General features: G+C 39.8%; 3 protein-coding genes across 3 annotated transcripts; 2 read left to right on the top strand and 1 right to left on the bottom strand.

Annotated features, from left to right (window-relative positions):
* The first annotated feature begins 1,006 nt into the window (after positions 1 to 1,006).
* On the top strand, positions 1,007 to 4,813 carry cytip (cytohesin 1 interacting protein). The gene is made up of 9 exons (XM_026296561.1): positions 1,007 to 1,156; positions 1,243 to 1,481; positions 1,819 to 1,868; positions 2,129 to 2,183; positions 2,339 to 2,441; positions 2,663 to 2,756; positions 2,854 to 2,920; positions 3,240 to 3,306; positions 3,533 to 4,813. The coding sequence occupies exons 2-9, from the start codon at positions 1,314 to 1,316 to the stop codon at positions 4,003 to 4,005; spliced, it is 1,077 nt and encodes a 358-aa protein (XP_026152346.1). The 5' UTR covers positions 1,007 to 1,156; positions 1,243 to 1,313; the 3' UTR covers positions 4,006 to 4,813.
* Positions 4,814 to 5,874: 1,061 nt separating this feature from the next.
* ermn (ermin) lies at positions 5,875 to 6,977 on the top strand. Its single transcript, XM_026294680.1, has 2 exons — positions 5,875 to 6,525; positions 6,619 to 6,977. Exons 1-2 carry the CDS (start codon positions 5,958 to 5,960, stop codon positions 6,975 to 6,977), a joined length of 927 nt encoding a protein of 308 aa, XP_026150465.1. The 5' UTR covers positions 5,875 to 5,957.
* A 509-nt stretch (positions 6,978 to 7,486) lies between these two features.
* On the bottom strand, positions 7,487 to 14,196 carry galnt5 (polypeptide N-acetylgalactosaminyltransferase 5). Its single transcript, XM_026296334.1, has 10 exons — positions 12,636 to 14,196; positions 12,375 to 12,541; positions 11,611 to 11,730; positions 10,447 to 10,582; positions 10,220 to 10,339; positions 9,980 to 10,097; positions 9,566 to 9,895; positions 9,142 to 9,222; positions 8,652 to 8,801; positions 7,487 to 8,428 (listed from the first exon to the last, which is right to left on the bottom strand). Exons 1-10 carry the CDS (start codon positions 13,733 to 13,735, stop codon positions 8,285 to 8,287), a joined length of 2,466 nt encoding a protein of 821 aa, XP_026152119.1. The 5' UTR covers positions 13,736 to 14,196; the 3' UTR covers positions 7,487 to 8,284.
* Between the last annotated feature and the right edge of the window lie 5,641 nt (positions 14,197 to 19,837).

The following is a 19,837-nucleotide window of genomic DNA, read 5'->3' as shown; positions in this document are numbered from 1 at the left end:
CCAGAGCAACTTATCCGAAACCGATCCTTTTATCTTCACCAATACATTTTTACCTAAACTAACATGACTCATCTCCGCTTTCTATTCTGCTGTCTTACTTTTTGTATGCTGATGTGGATGTGTCCGTTAGATAGAAGTAGTGCTGAGGCCAGCAGCACTACACAGATGAGTCAACATTTTACATTTTGCTGTGAGTTGCCTTAACTGATTCTTTCTTTGCCGCGTGTCACTTATACGCAAACACCACAGTGTCACTTACAGGAGGTTAATGGGACTTGAACACCTTCCCACAGTGAAAAGCCTCAGCAGATTTTCTAAAAGTACCCTAATTATTTTAGTTTTTTTTTTTAACCATTTCAGCTGCTTTAATGTACTATAAGCAAATATTTAACCTTAGAAAAGCAGTGATGAGAGTGCATGCAAATGCTTTTTTTCTGTTTAATTTGTTGCTTAAAGTGGATGGGCTGCTAAGATTAAAGTGAACTTTTAAAACTAGAAACAAGAATATGGAGAGGGATTTGTAACGTCCTCTGAAATAAGACATCTGTGTTCCAGACAGTCCCGCGGTTGGTTGGCCAACAGCTCTGCTGAGGGTCAGTGGGGCAGGGGGGATTGCTGTGAGGCAATCTGTTAGTTAAGGAGAGAGAAAGAAAGAAAAACATATTCTTTTCCTGTCATTTACATAATGTACCTTTTGAAGTACAGGTGTGGTAGTGGTTCAGTTCACTCTCACCTATCAGACTGTTGGTCTGTGCTCGTGTGTGTGTGTGTGTGTGTGTGAGCTGTCTCTTTTTATCCAATCATGTCTGATGCCTTTGGCCCAATGGCCCATGATGTTTGTTTGGGGATCATGACACAGGCCTCGAGCTAAGTCAGCCTTTTGTCTGTCCTCACAAGACAAGTCTCCCTGCTTGGCAGAACACAGAACTGAAGCACAGCCCACTGAGAAACTGTGAGCGAGGGAGACTGAAAACACGTGCTGGTGACAGACCATAAATCGAATTGCTAAGACAGCGAAAAGAGAAGGGGCTCTTCGAAGGGGATTTATGCAAAACGCAATCAAACTAACAAACAGACAAAAACTAGACATTTTACAGTAGACCAGCCCTTCTCAAGAAAGCGAACAAAAACTTAGAAGAGATGAATAGGAAAGCAGGTATGTGAAGCTGCAGATGTAGGTCTCCCACAACCATCACATGATGTGGATTTCCGTTTTGACACATTTTGCTTGTGCCTGCGCAGCAGGGCAGGGTCACACAGTCACTAAAGAGCTGCAGCAGCAGGACATGATGGTGCTTTGAGGACTACTCACAATGCAGTCTACCATGAGTTTTAATGGACTTCATCGCCAGGGCAGCCAAGAGAATTACATCCTGGATAATGCTCACAGGAAGAAAAGTTCTCTGTGGTACCGGCGTTCACTGAGGGGGAACAACGATCGACACCGGCAGAACACAAGCTTGCTGCCCAGAGCATGCAAGGTGAGACAGTAACTCAGTTATAATGTATAGCTATAAAGTACTACAAGTATGAATACATCTACATATTCTGTCAAATATCATGAAACGCTGGTATAAAGGGGAGATTAGAATTGAGATTTTACTTGTATTGTTTCATAATAAACAGTTCACTGATTTACCATCAGCTTTAGCAGAAATGCAGCAGCTTACAGCAGCTGTCCAAAGCCTTTCAGCTATTTTAATCTTTTAAGTGAAGTAACAGCACGGAGCTGAAGTTTTCTCAGCATCAACAGCTTCCAGACAGATGCAAATCTATTATATTGTTTTAAAGAGGAACTTTGCATTTCTCCTTCTGCAGACCAAACCGACCCGCTCCAACTCACTGGTTGACTACACTGACCCACAAAGGTAAACATGCCGTATCAAATGTGATGTGCATTTTGTCATTTTGCAAGTTTCTCCTTTAGTTTTAAGGGAGAAAGTTTGCTGTGCATTGCCTGCACACACACACACACACACACACACACACACACACACGCACACACACACACACACACACACACACACACACATTATATTTATGATTTTTTTTTAATGAAGGAAAGTTTATAAAAAACAGTTCTTAATGCATTATGTACTGTCTGTTTTTGCATTTCTTTTCTGCACAGGACCACAATTGTACTGGAAAAGCAAGACAATGAAACCTTTGGTTTTGAAATTCAGGTAACTCTTGTAAGATGTTCTAAAAAGATGTAAAATGTAGTACAGGTTTATATATTTGCAAATGGAGGGTGATTTTAGTGACCACTCTTTAGCTTTTGTGTGGAAAAGTACAAGCTTATGGCAGTTTCCATGACAAAAATGGTCTTTTGTTACAGACCTATGGCCTGCAGCTGAAGAACAGCACAGCGGTGGAGATGTGCACATTTGTGAGCAAAGTGCAGGAGGACAGCACTGCTGAGAGTGCTGGTCTAACCGCAGGTAAACTACCCACATCCTCTTTACTCTATAGGCCCTACACAGGTTTTCATACACATAAAAAAATCAGCTGTCCTTATTATACCTTTTTGGTGCACATAGACTGACAGATATACCACAACTCTACAAGCCTGCCCACCTATGCACAAATGTAGCACAAAGACATTTTGTCTTCTCGTGTTTGATTTGTTCTTTTTTTTTTTCCGTATCATTATTTATTGTAGGAGATGTTATTGTAACAATCAACGGCATCAGCATCGAAGGATCGTCTCATGAACACATACTTGGGCTGATCAGAGAATCAACCAACAGTCTGAAGTGAGTGTCAACAATATTCATTTCCTAAAAAAAAAAAAAAAAAAAAGCACAACAGAAAATAAAAACAGTGTTTATAAAGGTGATTCTGTGATTGCAGGATGGAGACTGTATGTGGGAATGTAGTGAAGCAGATAGAGCTGGAGAAGAGGATGAACCTGCTTAAGGTGAGTCTCATCAACCCCTGCTCATGTTTACCAAAGGTCACTAAACCAAAAAACGAAAAACTGACACTGGTGTTTATTAGAGGTCTTCTTCTTTTCCACCACAGTATGAAAGAGCCTATACTCAGACATTTCGACCTAAACATATGTCACAAAAGCACGATGTGTGTGCATGTGTGTGTGCATGTGCATGTATGTGTGTGCTCTTATTCAGATATTTTGTACGTGTTCTGAATGCATAAGCTAAAAAATATGACAGAAATGACAATATATAATAATAGCAATAATAATAATGTAACAATGTATTTTTCTGCCCATACAGCGAGCACTGCGTGAGAAACAGCTGGAGCTAGAAGCGCTCAAATTACAGGAAAAACGCTTAATGCGAGGTGAGAGAGTCAGCTGTCAGACCACAGCACTTCCTTTTTCACAGCCACTGTGAAACGTTTAAAGCTTCACTGTTTATGATGCGAATTGAAGCGTAAACTCCAGATAATTCAGATACAGGAGTTCCCCTGAGAAATGAACACACAGTAGAAGCTGCTGCCGAACTTCCTGTTGCATATTTCTCCTCAATTGCAACTATTACTAACAGGGACATTGTTATGATTCCAGATAACTTGAATGACAGCAGCCTCGACCTCTCTATGGACACATCATTGAGCTCCCCCACAACCCGCTGTGGCCAACGCTTCTCTAGTGACAGTAGCTACAGGAGTGTGATGACAGATGACAGTGACCAGACCAGTGTGTTTGGGGACCTGAACTCTCCCGGGCTCTGCAGTGCAGCCAGCACCACAGACGACAGTTGCTTCTTCTCCAGAGATTTTCCTCCCCAGGACGGCTCTCGCAGGTTTTCAACAAGCTCCAGCAATCGTCACCAATCCCTCAGCCGCTCCAGCAGCTCCAGTTTGGCTGGAAGCAGCAGCTCCCTCTCTCCTTCCTGGGATGAAACAAGGATCTCCTCCTTGTTTGGTACCCTGCCCAGGAAAGCCAGGCGTGCCAGTGTTCGCAAACACATCCTCAAGTTAATTCCTGGACTCCAGCGATCAGTTGAAGAGGAGGAGATGGGAACAAATCCTCAGTGACTTCTTGTTTGCATACTCCTTGTGTCAACCTGATGCTAAGGATTAGAAAGGTTTCTCATGTCCTGAACAGATTGCAAAAAGAGACAGACTCTGAAAAACAGTGTTTCCACCAAGACTAACCCTTTAAAAATATTGTTTGCTCTTAAGGAGAGACATTGGCATTTCTCATTGTCAAAATAGAGGGTCACTGTTTGTCTAAGACTTACGGCACAAAAGCATTATGGAAATGTAAAATGTTCTTCCTTTGAACAACTGTGTGAATGAATGTATGCATAAATGTGTGTTAGATAAAATTTTGAATCCTACTAACTTGAATAAGAAAGTCATTGTTTCCATGCCACGATCAGTGTGATTACCATAACTGAAAATGCAGTAGCTGTATTGATGTAGCACCTTGAAATTCAAAATAAGGCTATTGTAACCTAAAATTCATTCTTCTGTCAAAAAAATTATTTAGACAGCACTCATATCACGTACCATATGCATCATATCACGTACCATATGCATCATATCACGTTTAGGAGCTCAGAACCAAAACCAAAGTGCTACAACTTGTAGAAAGCTGCTCAGTTAAAAACAGGATGTGGGCACAAGACTACTACTTACCTGTTTTCATTTCCAAAATTATTTTCAGACTACATGCAACTTACTTTCTGTGTTAAAACCTTCTGTGTTGCTGTTCGTTGTATAGTGTAAATGTACAGAAATCTATGTGTTTTTCTTGTGGCGAGAAATTGCATCTTTTTAAATTTCCTGCATTTGAGCCATGCTTTTTCTTTTACAATAAAAGTGTCTTTATGCAAAAAAACTTTTTTTAAAAACCCCTCCAGTGTTTTCCTTCAGATACTACGCGCACTCTTTTTGTTTTTCTTATGATGATGCAGATATTATGTGCAGTTTATTCATAAACAGATAATCTCTAATCTTACTTATGGAGAAAGCACAACAGTTTGCAAATATTAAGCCTTGAAACCTGAGAAAAGAAACCCCTCGTGTTTCCTGTAATAAGTTTAACTTTGGTTTCCTGCCAGAGAGACCGTGAGAGAGACACTAGTGTATTATCACATACTCATAAATTAAGCTGTGCTGTCTTGTACCCCATGTCTAATATTTATAAAAAAAACAATGATGCCTGTATTTAAGCAGTTTTGCTGAAAAAGCTAATTTGAAAAAAAAAACTCATACTCTTCTTTCAAAGTGTATAATGAAGAAGAAAACAGTTCAATAGGCCTTTACACTAAATGCCTCTTTAAAAACGTAGAAAACTTTGCTAAAGTACAAATACATAGAAAAATAAAATGCTCCCTGTGACTGACTGATGCATCAATGTTTACACAGTGTTACTGCTAGTTAATAGAGTTTATTGCCAGTTTTAACTACTTTATTTAATAAAGTACTTAATGTAAAAGTACTTTGTTCCAGTGGTTCCAAATCTAGAGTTCAGACTCAAAGGGGTGGCGATAAACTCACGACAACCTCAAAAGGTCTTTGCTCACTCAGAACTCAAGACATAACAGGGTTTTTACAAAAACACTATGGGTTCATGCAGTAAAGCACAGTGTAGAAAACCTATATAGGGGAATGATAATCCAGTCTCTAAATGTTACAGAATGTAGGTGGTCAGCCAGTAGAGATTAAAGAATGAGTACAATTACTCCATATGCAGATGCCAGAATCACAAAGATCCTTTGTTTAGTGTACAACAAAACCCTTGTTCTTCTGTGATTCACCATGCACACAGAATTACATGGTACTAGCACTGGGAGGGGGGGGGCTTGACCTTGGACTGCTGAGTGAACTGCAAGACAAAAAAATGTTTTCACTGCGTAGGGCCTATAGGATGAAAATAAGTGTTTTGATAACCCGCAGAGCAGACAATGTGTAAAAGTCTAGCTGCTCAACTTCTGAGTCAACTGACATTCTGCGAAAAATAAGGAAAGGAAAACAGACAGATGGAGATGGACACCAGCACAAAGCCTCCGGAGGCTCCGTCAATCACAGTAGAAGATAAGAATACATCGGCATCCCGGTTAAGGGAGGTCACACTTGACACCTTACAGACACTGGAGCAGCCTGAGGAAAGAGATGTGTGGTCGATGGAGGAGGGAGACGATTCGGTGTTCTACAGTGACGATGACCAAACTCAGCAGGACGCAAAAGAAAACACATCTTGTGATCTCGGTGCTGACAAGTGCGAGCATCCTGCCTCTAGTGAAACAGCTGAAGAATCCTTCCCACGTATAGAGGGGGATCCAGGAGCAGAACTCATTTCTGACAACGAAAATTTACTGATGGAGAAGGAAGTGACCCGGCAATTAATTCTGACTGAACAAGAAGACAAATGCCAAGAGCTCCAAACAAAGACTGAAATTATGAATCCATCGGATTCTGCAGATCCAGGAGCAGAGGATAATCTAACTCCAGAAAAGTCAGTGATCAGCTGTGAAGAATCTTCGCACCCAAAAGGCACAAATGCAGACATGCAAAGGCAACCAGAGCAAAATATATCTTTAGAAATAGGTAAGTGGAATTTAGCATTATCATACAGTGAAAACAGGTTTGAGATTTTTGTTTAAAGAAGGCAAAACAGATTTGTCCCTTCTTTATTTTCAGCAAATACACAAGTAAAGGAGGAGGTGATGGCACAGGCTCAGATGCCAAACCTTGAACCCAGTGATAAATCTAATGAGGAGGGCTATACCAGGCTGAATGGGGAGGCTAGTGCTAAACTCCAGGTATCAGGCAACAGACATCTTGAGGTGGAACAGGCAGCAGAACAGGATGAAAACTTTCATGTTCCTGAGGGGTTTCATCAGGGCCCCAGCCCAGGCTGCTCCACCCTGCCTCTGGAAAAGAAATCCTTCGACCATCTCAGGTCTTCCAAATACAGCACAGTGTCCTACCGCAGGATCTGCAGAGGCAACACCCGCCAGAAGATAGAGGAGTTTGAGTACAAGATAATGAACTCGTAAGAAGATGCTATCACTGCCTTTTATGGAAAACATAAGGTGTCAAGTGTTTTATGGACATAATCCATAATAGAGAATGACCACTTAAGAAGACTGGTGTGTATATGTATTTGTTCTAAAATCTGCTTCTAGATTGTAATGAAAATCTCTGTGGTGACCCTCCAGGTCACAATAACCTAACACAAGATTTCTAATGAACAGCACTGCTTATATCTATTGTGTAGTATCTGGTAAAATAAATGTGTAACCATCATCTCATAACTTAGATGCTTTTTCATTTGATGGTTTTAACACAGAAACGTGTTATTACGTAAGGCAGGTTTTTGAACAGCAGAATAAATAAGAAGCTCTGGGCTTCTTAATCCTCCAACCTACAAAATCCAAGATGTGGTTAGAGCTTCACTATTTGAACCTTTTGGAGAAAGAGAGAAGTGGAACTGTCAGGCTGCTCAAATGATTAACTACGCACATATACAGACTGGACAAAAATAATGAATAAAATAAATAAAAAGCACCTTCTCCATATTTTATTTTTAGTTTCTAAGAGAAATTAATTTCCATCAATTTGTAGTTAAAGGCTTTTCATAACAGATCACAAAATCATGAAATCACAGTACAGGGTTAATTTGTGTTCTGAACCAACACTTCCCCCTACTGACAAAAAGTAATAAATCCCAAAAGACAGTTTTCATAACGAAAACCAACACCTAAACAACACAGCGTTAAAAACCAGAGAAGCAGCTGTTTCACCCATTTGTCTAAAACAACAACAACAACAACAAAAAAAAAAAACACACTTCACATGCAGCTTAATTCATTATTCCTCATTATTCAGTATCGGCAGAACAAACGCAACATAAATCTCAAATCTGAGGCACTGGTCCTTTTTTTTCCTTTGGAGGTGAAATATGTTGTGTTAAAGGACCCCCCCCTCCCAGGATGGACCTAGTTTTTAAAAATCGTCAGGCACTTTTGTTACCTTTCCCCCCCGATCAAGAGGCTCTTTTCTAAAATTTGTAAATCTACTGTCCAAGTATTAAAAAACAAAACAAAACAAAACAAAAACTGCTGCTTTTTCTTTCCTCTGGTTTAAGTGTTTGAACTCAAGGTCAGTCTGTGCTGATGCAATAAAGGTTCATTACAAACATTGCACATCGCTTCAATACCTGCTTTACACCACACGTATTACTGCCATCAAAGGGTTTCCCACATCCTCTGTGTTCTGACTGTGGACCACAGACCACACTGTAATGTGAGGCCACTGAAGGTCTCTATAGTCCATGATATACACATACAACTCATTTTCAGTTTCATCGCTGAGCACGGTAGTGTGTGAACTGCCACTTTTGTAAGGCATTTCTTGTTTCACAGGGGTTGAGGTGAAGAGTGTCACCCTGAGGTCCAGCCTCCAGGCACATGCTTTGGGAAACGACCACTGTTACGAGATGCTCCGCCTTCACAAAGACAAAACAGGAAACACAATTAATGAACAAAGCTTCAGCCTCTAAACATGCTTTGATCATTATACTATTTTTAACATGCAGCATCATTTTGCTTTTTTTCAACTTGACACAGGCCAATCCTGTTTGAAACATGTTACGCAATGAATGCAAATGCAAAGAATGACAGAGTAAAACAAAGAAGACAAAGCAAACAGCACACCCTAAGTCAACCTACCATAGCTGAATTGGACGATTTGTGGAACCAGCGGTGCACAGAGTTAGTGTTGTCGCATAAGTGCACAGCTAAGCTGTTTTCCTTGCCTGGAGCAACACACATGTCCTGCTGGCGAATGTGCCTCATCCAGGTGTAATTGAAGTGCTGACTCTGAAAACCAGAGCGAGGAGTGACAATATGTAATTATGCTCCCTGAAATCTAAAAGATTTTGAAAGACAGCTCAGTGTGGCAGCATTGATTCCAAAAAGACCAAGGTCTGGTCTTGTCTTTAACTCCACCCTTCTTTATTGTGGCAGGGGTTCTGTCTTGGACTGCATTTGTCAATGTTTAGGTCTACATTTTTGTGGCTTGACCCCCCATAATTAGCACAGGCATAGAGCCAACACTGCATGATAAGCTTATACTTTCCTCACAAATATTGAGAAAATAAAAACAACGTGGTTAAAATAATATGCATTTGCTGTGAAATAACGTAATGATGACATCTACCTGCTTGCTGAGATCACATATGTCAAAGGTCAGAGAGCCGTTCTGCAGAGAAAGGCATTTTCTTAATCCACGATTGAAGACCTGCAAGGAAAACAACCAGATGACAAAACTTTAGAGAACTGAACCAGCAGTGCTGCAAAGATTTGTTTACTTGTTTTATTTCTTCAATGAATCATGAGAGAATGATGCAGGATTTAACGGAAAGCAACGCTTTGTTTCAAAAGAGCACAATCACAGCGTCTGTTTGGGTTGATTTTGTTAAAGGGTTTCTCAGCCGAGATAACAATAGCTTCATGGTGAAAGCTTGACAAACGTTCATTATTAACTGATCGTCTAAGGAAACTGTAAACAAAGTGATCACAGAGTATTTGGAGTTGGGGGGGGGTGGGTGACACATCCAAACATTTACACATCATTTACATACCAAGCCTTCAGCTACGACTAAAGGAGCATCCATGTCTGGGTACACGTTGTCCAGGTACCACTTGAAGCTCTTACATTTGAGCCTCTTCCTCAGCTCAATCTGCTCCGTGAGGTTGCCGATATTGATGACCTTTCTATCCAGCAGGTGGTGGTAGCCGTGGCCGTAGAAAAGGTCCTTGTACTCATCCAGCCAGACCTCAGCCACCCTCGCCAGATTACGCTCCACTGTCTTCTGCCTGTCTTTGGGGAATTTGTAAGGATTCTGTCCTCGGAAGATGTGTCCCACTCGAGAGCAGGGAATAATCTCGATTTCCCCGCCACACATCCAGATCTGTTTAAATGAAACCATGAAATTCTGTGGAGTTCCCAAAACACTGTGGCCAATATTCATGTATCTATTAGTTAAGTGACATACCTTAAATGAAATCTCCATATTTTCCCCACCCCATACATCCAGCCCAGGATCATAGGCACCAAGCTCATAGAAGTATTTTTTGTCAATGGAAAAAAGGCCTCCAGCCATAACTGGGCATCTGTATGAGAAAATACATTTTAAAAAAAAAGACTAAATATTAGATTAAGGCAAGTAATAAATATATTGATTAAACATAAACAAAAAATTCAAAGCAATGAGTCATGGAAAAACTCCAGGTACCTGATGGGATCTGTGACGGTCATGTTGTTCTTCTTAATGTGCTCCTCTGTTAACGTGCTCCAGCCGAAGACCAAAGGCCATTTGAAAATACCTCTCTGGAAATTGTCAACCAGCATATAACTGAAGAGAAAGATCCAGAAATGAAGCTCCAACATGACAATAACATTTAATGTTGAACTGTTGAATTACTGTATGTTACATAATCAAATATAAGCGTGTTCAGTCACCTCATGTCCTTATCATTGATGACTTCAATAACAGGACAAGGAACCTTCTTGCGATCCAGATAGACTCTTTCTAAGAGCGGCTCCAGCCAGCCCACATTACATTCAATGTGAGAGTCAAGGAAGGTAAGAACTTCACCTGCAATATGGAAAAGCAAACATCCTGCTGCAGTTAAACAATGCAACCCCTGTAACACGTATCAATCATCTCATCAGTTCTTCAAAAGGCAGTTTGATGATGTATGTAAATAATATGCATATTAGCTAGTTTGGGAGGGTTAGTAACAAAAAACAACGTGCAGTTTCATAATGTTCATATTACTGTCTCTTCCTTTCATGTTTAGTATTTGTTACAAGCCTAGTTATTATAAAACTTAGCCCCAACTGTTGCATACAATGGTGCAAATGCTGTTGCACCAACTCACAAACATTTTGGATTTAGAGGATAGCGAAGCTGAATCACAGATTTTGTTCTATTTTGACATATTTAAAATGCATTTATCTGTGGCAATTTTGTGAATCAGAATAAGAGATCACTACACCAGAAGGGAATAAAAAAACCCAAATCAGTTTATGTGTGCATTGTGAACAGGAAATGTTGCACTTTATTCATTTTTACAATTAAAAAAAATCTGTAATCAATTCTTTTATCTATTCTTCGAATATGTTGACGTGTCTTGTCTCATGAGCTCATTTGCAAGTATAAAAGCTGAAAAAAAAAAAAAAAAAAAAAAATTCCATGGCCTATATTCTGTATGGAAATGTGCTTTTATCTATGCCATGTTGGTTAGCCTGATACAAATACCCACACATTCAGTGTTGACACACTCTACAACTCACAAGTAGTAAACTCAGCATAACTGAATTAAGAGAACTAATATGAGTAAATCATTCACAAGGAGATGAATACATGAATACACTACTGGCCATTAAACTATTCTATCCCTGTGGACAGGGACAAGCTTGTTTTCAGTGTAACATTTACAATTACAAGTTATAAATTACAAGTCTGACCACATTATTTACCACATTCATGTGAGTTCTGTTACCATCTGTTATTTATCTGCCTACTATCTTTTATTTTATGGACATGTCCCATCATTCCATCATCTTCAATGACTTGTGTATATTTGTATGTACTATTTAGTTAACCATTGCAATGTTTACCTTGGGCAACAGCAGCTCCGGCAAGCCTGGCCCTGATCAGGCCCTGCCGCTCCTTCAGACGAACGATTCGCACTTTGGGAAACTGGGACATGTACTCATCCAGCGGCTGCTTCAGATTGTCTGCCAGAGTGCAAGTGAATAGTAAGACTACAGCATTAAGGTCAGTGCATGGCAGATAACACCAATGACAGAAGTTGATCAAAATAAAAAAGCTAAGCAAATATCAGTAAAAATGTAAGTAATCATCAGTTGCTATTTAAACTAACAGGAACCAAATTATATGTTGTTCTCTAACATTATAGCTGCTTTGTGCAAGTTATGTGGCGCTGAAGTAACCCATACATTTATATATTTACCAATTACTTCACTGACAGGATGTGACTGAACAAGCATTGTAATAATAAACTCTCAACCTGTAACTTTTCTCTTTAACACCACTGTCTAGCTAATCTCTTTGGGTTTTGGACTGTTGGTTGTTCAAAACCAGCAATTTAAAGATATTACCACTATGTCTATGTAATTATAATGAACTAGTTTATTAACCAGAAAAATACACGACAGCTCGAAAAAAAAAAAAAAAAAAGTCCATATGAAATGTTTGCAAGGCATTTCATTTGAAGTCGGAAAAATGTTCAATGCGGACAAAAGAGCAAGGACTTTGACTAATAATAAAAGCCTCACGTTAATAGCAGTTGTTTTTTCTCTGGCAAGTTCTCCTTTGAAGGTAACATGCTCTTTCTCTGATGCATTCAGGGCACTGTTACCTTTGGTGCTGAAATCATCCACCAGAATAATCTCTTTGAGGAGGTGTGGTGGAGATCTGTTGAGCACACTGTGCACAGAGCGCAGAAGGGTGGACCACACTTCATCTACGAAACAGAAAATCACACTGGTGGAAGGCAAGTCATCGTGGACCAGATTCTGTGCACACCTAAAAAAAAAAACAAACAAACAAACAAAATGAAGAATTGAGTTTGACACAATCAGCGCAGCTTTAGAGGTAAAATGTGTAGAAACTGACTCACATGTCAGGCCTTGTGTCTGGGATGGCACGGTCCAATGGGATCTGGTCACTCAGATAGACGTTGAAATGTCCTTCGTCCCATCTCTTTCTCACCTCCACGTCTTCGTTACTGGCAACAAATGCCGCCACACCAAACTGACCCACTGCGTTGGCATCTCTGGGAGCCAGAGTCATATCCAGAGAAAGAACTTTGTGGACTGCCAGATTTCTGGCACCGGTGGAGTTACTCTTAGTGTCCTCTCCTGCTTGAAGACTAGTAGATTTTAGGGGCTGCTTCTCTGTATTCAGATCAGTTTTATTAACCTTCCTCACCAGTCCCTTCTCTCCACCATTGTTTACCACTTCTTTTACATTGTTTTTGGGAGGTTTAAACGTCGTTTCAACACGATGTTCCTCTTCTGCCTGAAGCCGGCTCTGTTTTGGCTCTGATTCACTGTCAACTTTTTTGTTTGTCTTTACATCTGGTTCTTCTACAGCTTTTTGCAGTGCGTCTCTGTCGTTACTGGGCTTCTTCTCAGAGGGCGGTAAAGTAGTATGCTTCTCTTTCTGAGCATCAGCGGATATCTGCGTTACATTAGACACCACTACAGGTAAGGATGCATTATGAGACACATCTATTACTCTGTCTTTCTCTAATTCTGTCCCATTCAGATCCAGGTTGACTGCTTTTTTCTTTGCAGAAACACCTTCCTTTGATGGGACATTTTGCAGGGCAGCCCCTTCTTGACCTTTAGATGTAGAGCTGTGGGTCTTGGCGAGATTATCTCTTTGTTGCTCAAAAGAGTCCACCTTTTTGCCCACCAGCATTTGATCCTCCTTTCCTCTTTGTCTGTACACCCGGTCTAGTCTGATGCCCGAACTTAGTGGTGCATTCTGGGTGACAGCCACCCTCTGCACTGGGTGTCCAAACCCGCTTTTCACGACCTGCTGTCTGAGAGCTTCTCTTTCTCTCACCACTCGCTCCTTGGTGAGCTGACTGTTCACGTCGTTTATCGATATGCGCAGTGCAGCCATGTCAAACAGCAGCCAGACCACAGAGGCGACGAACACAAAGGCGAGTACCCTCCCACTCCCCCTTAAGTATCTGCTCACCTTCATCATTTTCAGATTAGAGAAAAGGAAATGCGCGGAGAAAAAAAGAGAGGGGTCAAAGAGACATAACTTCTGATTTGTTTTTTTGTTGTCTCCGGAGAAGTCTGCTGCCTGCGTGGCATGCTAGACGGATTACACAGGGTGCTGTCAGTCAGGGTCTGACACTCATGGGCCAGCGCGAAGATACAGTATAATGTTAGTTAATGCTAATTTCCTGTATATTTCTCATTAGCGTGTCGCTCCGGACAAATCCGACCGCCTGGAGACATTTTGTTTGGGACTCACCAACTTCTGCCTCACGGAAGGAAACGAGGATAAAGTTTTATTGGGTTCTTCGCCGGGTCCAAGCCAAACTTTAACCGACACCAAGTTTTGTATGAAGACGTAGCAGTCAGGCAGTCGGCCAGTCAGTCAGCCAGCCAGTCAGTCACTCAGTCAACTCTGATTGGCTGTAAAGTTTCGGCTACACGGAGCTAACAGCAAGCTACCCGGAACTAGCAAGACGACAACAGGAAGTTTGACGTTTTGGCTTCAAAATAAGACATTCAACGTGAATGAATGATTTTTTTTTTTTTTAGACTCGCAGTCCAGAAGAATAAAAACAAATATACACATACATAAAAAATCTAAGTACATAAAAAAGATATCTACATAGTTAACACAATATTTAGCCTTTATATCAGTATCTCCAAAATAAAGACAGAAGAAGATTGAAGAAGGCTGTGTATTGAATTAAGACTGAATGATGATGAAAAATCCTTTCAGTGGACAGTGAGCTGATACTGTTTTATTTTAAACTGCTGTTGCCAAGAGTAAACTATCAGTAATTTCAACTTTCTCTTTAATGAGAACTTTACTTCGGAGGTCTTAGCCGGATGCGGTTTATTAACTCAGATTGACAACGTTACGTTTACGTTGACAAAAAAGAAAAAAAAAAAAGAAAAAGTTCGACCAAGTCACAACTTGTTAATTGACGCTTTACGTCATTTCTACTTAACAAGCTTGACCTGCACGACCAACCCCTCACCCCCCGGGCGCGTAAAGCAGCACACGCACATGCACACCCTGAAATGTGGTATAACCTGATTAACCACCGTGATTCAACTGTGCAGGATGTGTTGAGCCAACAGGCCCAGTGGTTTTAAACTGACAGTCCAAAAACATGTATGTCAGGTTGATTGGTGACTCTAAATTGCCCATAGGAGTGAGTGTGAGTGTGTGAGGTTGTTTGTCTCTATGTGGCCCTGTGATGGACTGGGGACCTGTCCAGGGTGGACCCCTGCCTTTCACACAAAGAGAGCTGGGATAGGCTCCAGCAGATCCCTGTGACCCTGGAATAAGCGGGTATAGAAAACGGATGGATATATGGAGTTAGCCCTACATATAAAAATGTTGAATTATTGGGTTCCCAACTGGTCAAAGAGAGCTCAGCCAGTTTTACTGCTGTTTTGTTAAGTCATACTTTTGTAAACAGTAAAGAAATCTGGAGATTATTTTTGATAGATTGATTAATAATGAAAAATATCCCGTTTTCCAGGTTATATTGTTTTGTCTGACCATCAGCCCAAAACACAAGAGATATTCAATTCACAGTTATTTATGTAACTAAAAGTGGCAAATCCTCCCACCACATAAGCTGGAATCAAAGAGTGGCTGGCAAACTCTGATAATAAGAATTATAGTTTTACTGGTAGAAGATTTTTACTGATTCTTTCTATGTTACGGTGATTAACTGATTAAGCATCTTGTATTTTCAGTTTGTTTTGTGGTTTGTGCCTTTGATGATATGAAGCAAAAGGACAATGAGCAGATATTTTATGGTATGGTGATGGCGAATCCATTAACCTAAGAACACTTTCCTACTGGTGAATATTTGTGAGCTTGTTATGTACATACAACAATTTTTACCAAACACCTTTGTGCACCAAAATATAGGCCTACACACTTCTAAGAATAGAAACATGATAAGTTCCTCAATTCCTGTTTTATTGAAATTACCAATGCTTTAAAACTTTCATACACACACACACACACACACACACACTCAGATTTGTAAAACCTGTGTTACTGTGGCCATTAGGCAGTGATTAGTGAAGGCGACGACAGGTTTTCCTCTTCATCAGCAGGCCTCTCTTGGGAGTCCCATTGGCTCCATCCAGCCTATTAACAGTCCCCAACATGAGGAGGGAGGGGAGTGGTACCTCCCATGGTGGCTGCCCTTAGCCACACTACACACGCTTTCATTAGTGTGTTAGCTAAATGATTGGCCTCAGGATAGCCCCCGAGCCCTGCAATGCATGTGTTAACTTATATGTTCCATCCACTGGGCAATTTATTCATTTATTCATCCTTTTTCTGCCTTCACACTCAATGATGACGTCATTTGGTGTATTTGATTGGGCTAAATTGAGCAGGAACAGGGTCAGGACAAACAGAGCTGGCAGAGTAGTGAAATGTATAAGATTTCACTGACAGTGGCTTTGCAAAGATGGAAGTGACAACCGTGTTTAAACATTTTAAAGCTCAAAGAATTCATCATGAATCACCAGATTTATTGATAATGCGTATAGTTGTGAGTGTGGTAATAGTGTTACATTTCATTTAATGTCTGTCAATTCTGTTGTACTCAGCAGGTTACAGTGCACTGAGCTAATATACAGTATTTTGAACCAACTAAATCAGGGCTGGGCAGGCATGTTCCTTAGAGCCACTGCCCTGCTTGCAACTATTCCTGCCACACCAATTCACTTTGTCTTCCCCCACTTCCACCCTCATCTGAGATGGTATCTTCCAGCTTCTGATTCACTGAACATATCTGATCCAGGTAATCAGCAGTGGGCAGGGCAGGGATAGTTGGAAAACAAACAGGGCAGTGGCCTTTGAGGAACATGGGTTGGACACGCCTGCTCTAAATGAGTCACCTGTGCCCTAAAGCAAATGCTTCTATGAAGGAAAAAATATATTAAACTGTTCACTCTGTAGTCACAAATGCCTCTGTGACATCGTTTGAGTCAGCCTTACTATGTTTAATTACACCTCTTGACTGCAGTATCATTGAATGATACCAATAGGCATCTAAAAAGCCTTTGTATGTTATAAATTCTCTTATCATGGAAATGTATGTGCTTTCTGGATGAGCTCAGTCCTTTAACTGTGAGAGTGGAGACACACTGAGAAGACTTTTTAGCCCTTATCCCAACAAGCATGAAAAAATAATAACCTTTTTGTCATGATCTGTAACATAAACCGTCATGACGATTACACAAAATGAAGGCCAATGTATATCTGACGTTGGCATGTGTAAAATGAGTTAAATGTACTTGCATGATACCTTTAGAACATGTTAATTAGACACTGGAATTAAAATTACAACAGTTTGCCTGTGTAATTTACATAGAGGTCATGTTGTCCTAATATGGCTCTCGTTGAAATAGACAGCCAGCAACAATATGGTTAAATCTGACCCACTGACATTTTCAGCTCCAAATTATGCACATTGTGTGAATTAAATTAATTAGAGAATTCATTAAGAAATATGGCTTGCGGAAACAAGTATAATATTTAGTTATGTGATGTAATTTTCTTTCATTGTTAAAGCTAATTTGTTTCATAACAGTTCCTGCGGTAGTTTCCCCCCTGTACTAACTATGATGTATGTAATTTGTTAGCCATTTAATTAATTATGATTGGAATTAGTGAATGTATGGCTTGTTTTGACAGATGGTTCCCATCAGGGAGACCTTTGCACAATTAACTTATAATCAATTACATCCCATTTCTTTTTCCTCTTTGTTACATCTTGAAGTTTGTGTGCAAAATGCATCCACAGCATATGCATCAAATGAATGATTTACTCTCAATACATCAGATGAACAATTATATATAATTTACCCAATAACACAAAACAGATAAACAACTCTAATTCATTTCATGCTTTGTGAGATAACCTGCAAACTAGTGTGACCTGCTCACTACGTGACGGTTTCATGTATGTCTGATCTGATCTGTTTTGTTCCTTATGTACTTTCTTTGATGTATTCATGGGATTTTCAAAGCAACAGTGTTTCTCCCACTGAATGACCGTACTGTAACATATTTATTGCTTTACTGCATATTTTCTTTTTTTCAAACCCATACTCCATGATTATACACAATGTGACACACAGACGAAATAAATGCCTTGTTTTTTTTCTGTTGACACATGTGCATGTTAAACACATTATCATTTCAATGACTTAAATGATGTAAAGGGAAATAAGAAACACGAAGCTGTTAGGGTGCTGTACTTGCTTTACTCCACAAGATGGAGCTTTAGCTCTGTTCATATTGTGCAGTACTGTGGCGGCTGGGATGACATTCCTCTTGGCTTACTGGGAGAATCTGCATCTACTATAACTTTTGCAATATATATCTATTGAAAAATATAACCAAGTACTGAGATGTACTATTAAAATATTTTTCTTGTTTTAAGGGACATTGAAATATTTTGGAAGTCTATGCTAATGACAATAAAGCATTATAAATCAAATCACATGACACAGGTGTAGGTGCTTTGTTTTATTTCACAGCATGCATCTATCATGCCAAATTTATTATAAACCATTGTGATTTTGTAACGGGTTTGTTGCAAATCTATGCTCATTTGTTGCTTTTATCCAGACTTGGAAGAAAAACACTCCCATAGTGCAAAGAAAGCCATCATACCTTCTGCGGTGTACAGGTACGAAATTCCTTCTTTTGACAATCTCTTTAATGCCAGGATCCCTGGAAAAAGAAAGGACAAGCTCGATAAGACTGTGATTGTACACCAGGCTGTGAATGTTTGTGTGATGAGTGAATGCTTTAAGGAATTAGAAAATACATTTCATAATAGGATCTTGAATAAAAAAAAGTTAAATTTTTTCCATTAAAGTCTCTGCAATACAGATCAAGCCATAATTCCATACAGTCTCGTTTTGTCACACCAGAGTATTTTACAAAAAAGTTGAAGAACGCCCCTGTTTAAGAAGTCTATGGCTGTTATCATTTTTTTTCCAGGTGACATGAAGGTGATACTGATTTGGCTCCCACTGGACATGACTTAATGTCTGACATAAAAAATAACTACATAATTTGTCTCAATCCAGAGGGCTGACTTGGCATGGGCAGCAGCCGTCCTAAATGTCACCCTATAATGAGTTCTGGCCAAAGGTACACAGTTAGGACAGTGCCCGCTGGCACCTGGGATGCCCACTGGCTAGCTTTTTACCCCACAGCCATTTGGACAACCCCAGTTTTCTTTGTGAACGCTGCCGTACATGATTTGCATCCAAACAAAAAGTTTCAGTATTGTGAAGTTTCATTTTACATTTGCAATGGAAGACAACAGAATACAATTTGTTTCACAGTTCTAACATACAGGGCAAAACAGCGAGTAATATCTTGATGAAATACAATCGAAAATAGTAAATAAAAACCTGTGGGTGTCTTTAAATCACTCAAAACGACGTATAGTAGAGATCAAGCTTTAAATCAAATAAATTAGACAACAGATGGAAGAGATCTACAATGTTACACGCTTTAACCTTCTATGATTCACCACTGCACCACTCTAACTTTTATGTAGATAATGCATTGATGTCATGACCTGAAATTATTGCAATGATCATATAACATGTTGGACAATTCATGTCAATTCAAAATGAATACAGGAAGACTTTGAGTTTTGAGGAACTTGACTTCTTTTGTTTGATTAGTATGAGACCTATTGGCAACATGCTGGCTTTATTATCTTACAAAGGCACAGGAGATGAGGGAACATTGTATCTAAATTAACTTTTTCTATTTCCTGGTGAATGAAATCAATTCCATCCTTTTATGTTACTTTTCATCTGCCTTTTGTCTTGTTGCAGAATCTTTTCTCTTTCTTTCTCATTCATCTGTTTTGCCCTTTCCTTGATCTGATAGCATTAAACATATAATTAAGTCATAAAGGAGGGGACTGATGAGTGTAGCAGATGGTAATTGCGTCCTACATTTGAATGAAATGATATGCATTGCTACAATTTACAGCCTTCGCCTCATATTTTATTCAGCAACCTTTTATCTCTTTTCCTGCAGAATTATTCTGCA

This window comes from Mastacembelus armatus, chromosome 21 (genome assembly GCF_900324485.2).
Source record: "Mastacembelus armatus chromosome 21, fMasArm1.2, whole genome shotgun sequence".
Taxonomy (NCBI): Eukaryota; Metazoa; Chordata; class Actinopteri; order Synbranchiformes; family Mastacembelidae; genus Mastacembelus; species Mastacembelus armatus.
This window is presented reverse-complemented; position numbering and strand designations above follow the sequence as displayed.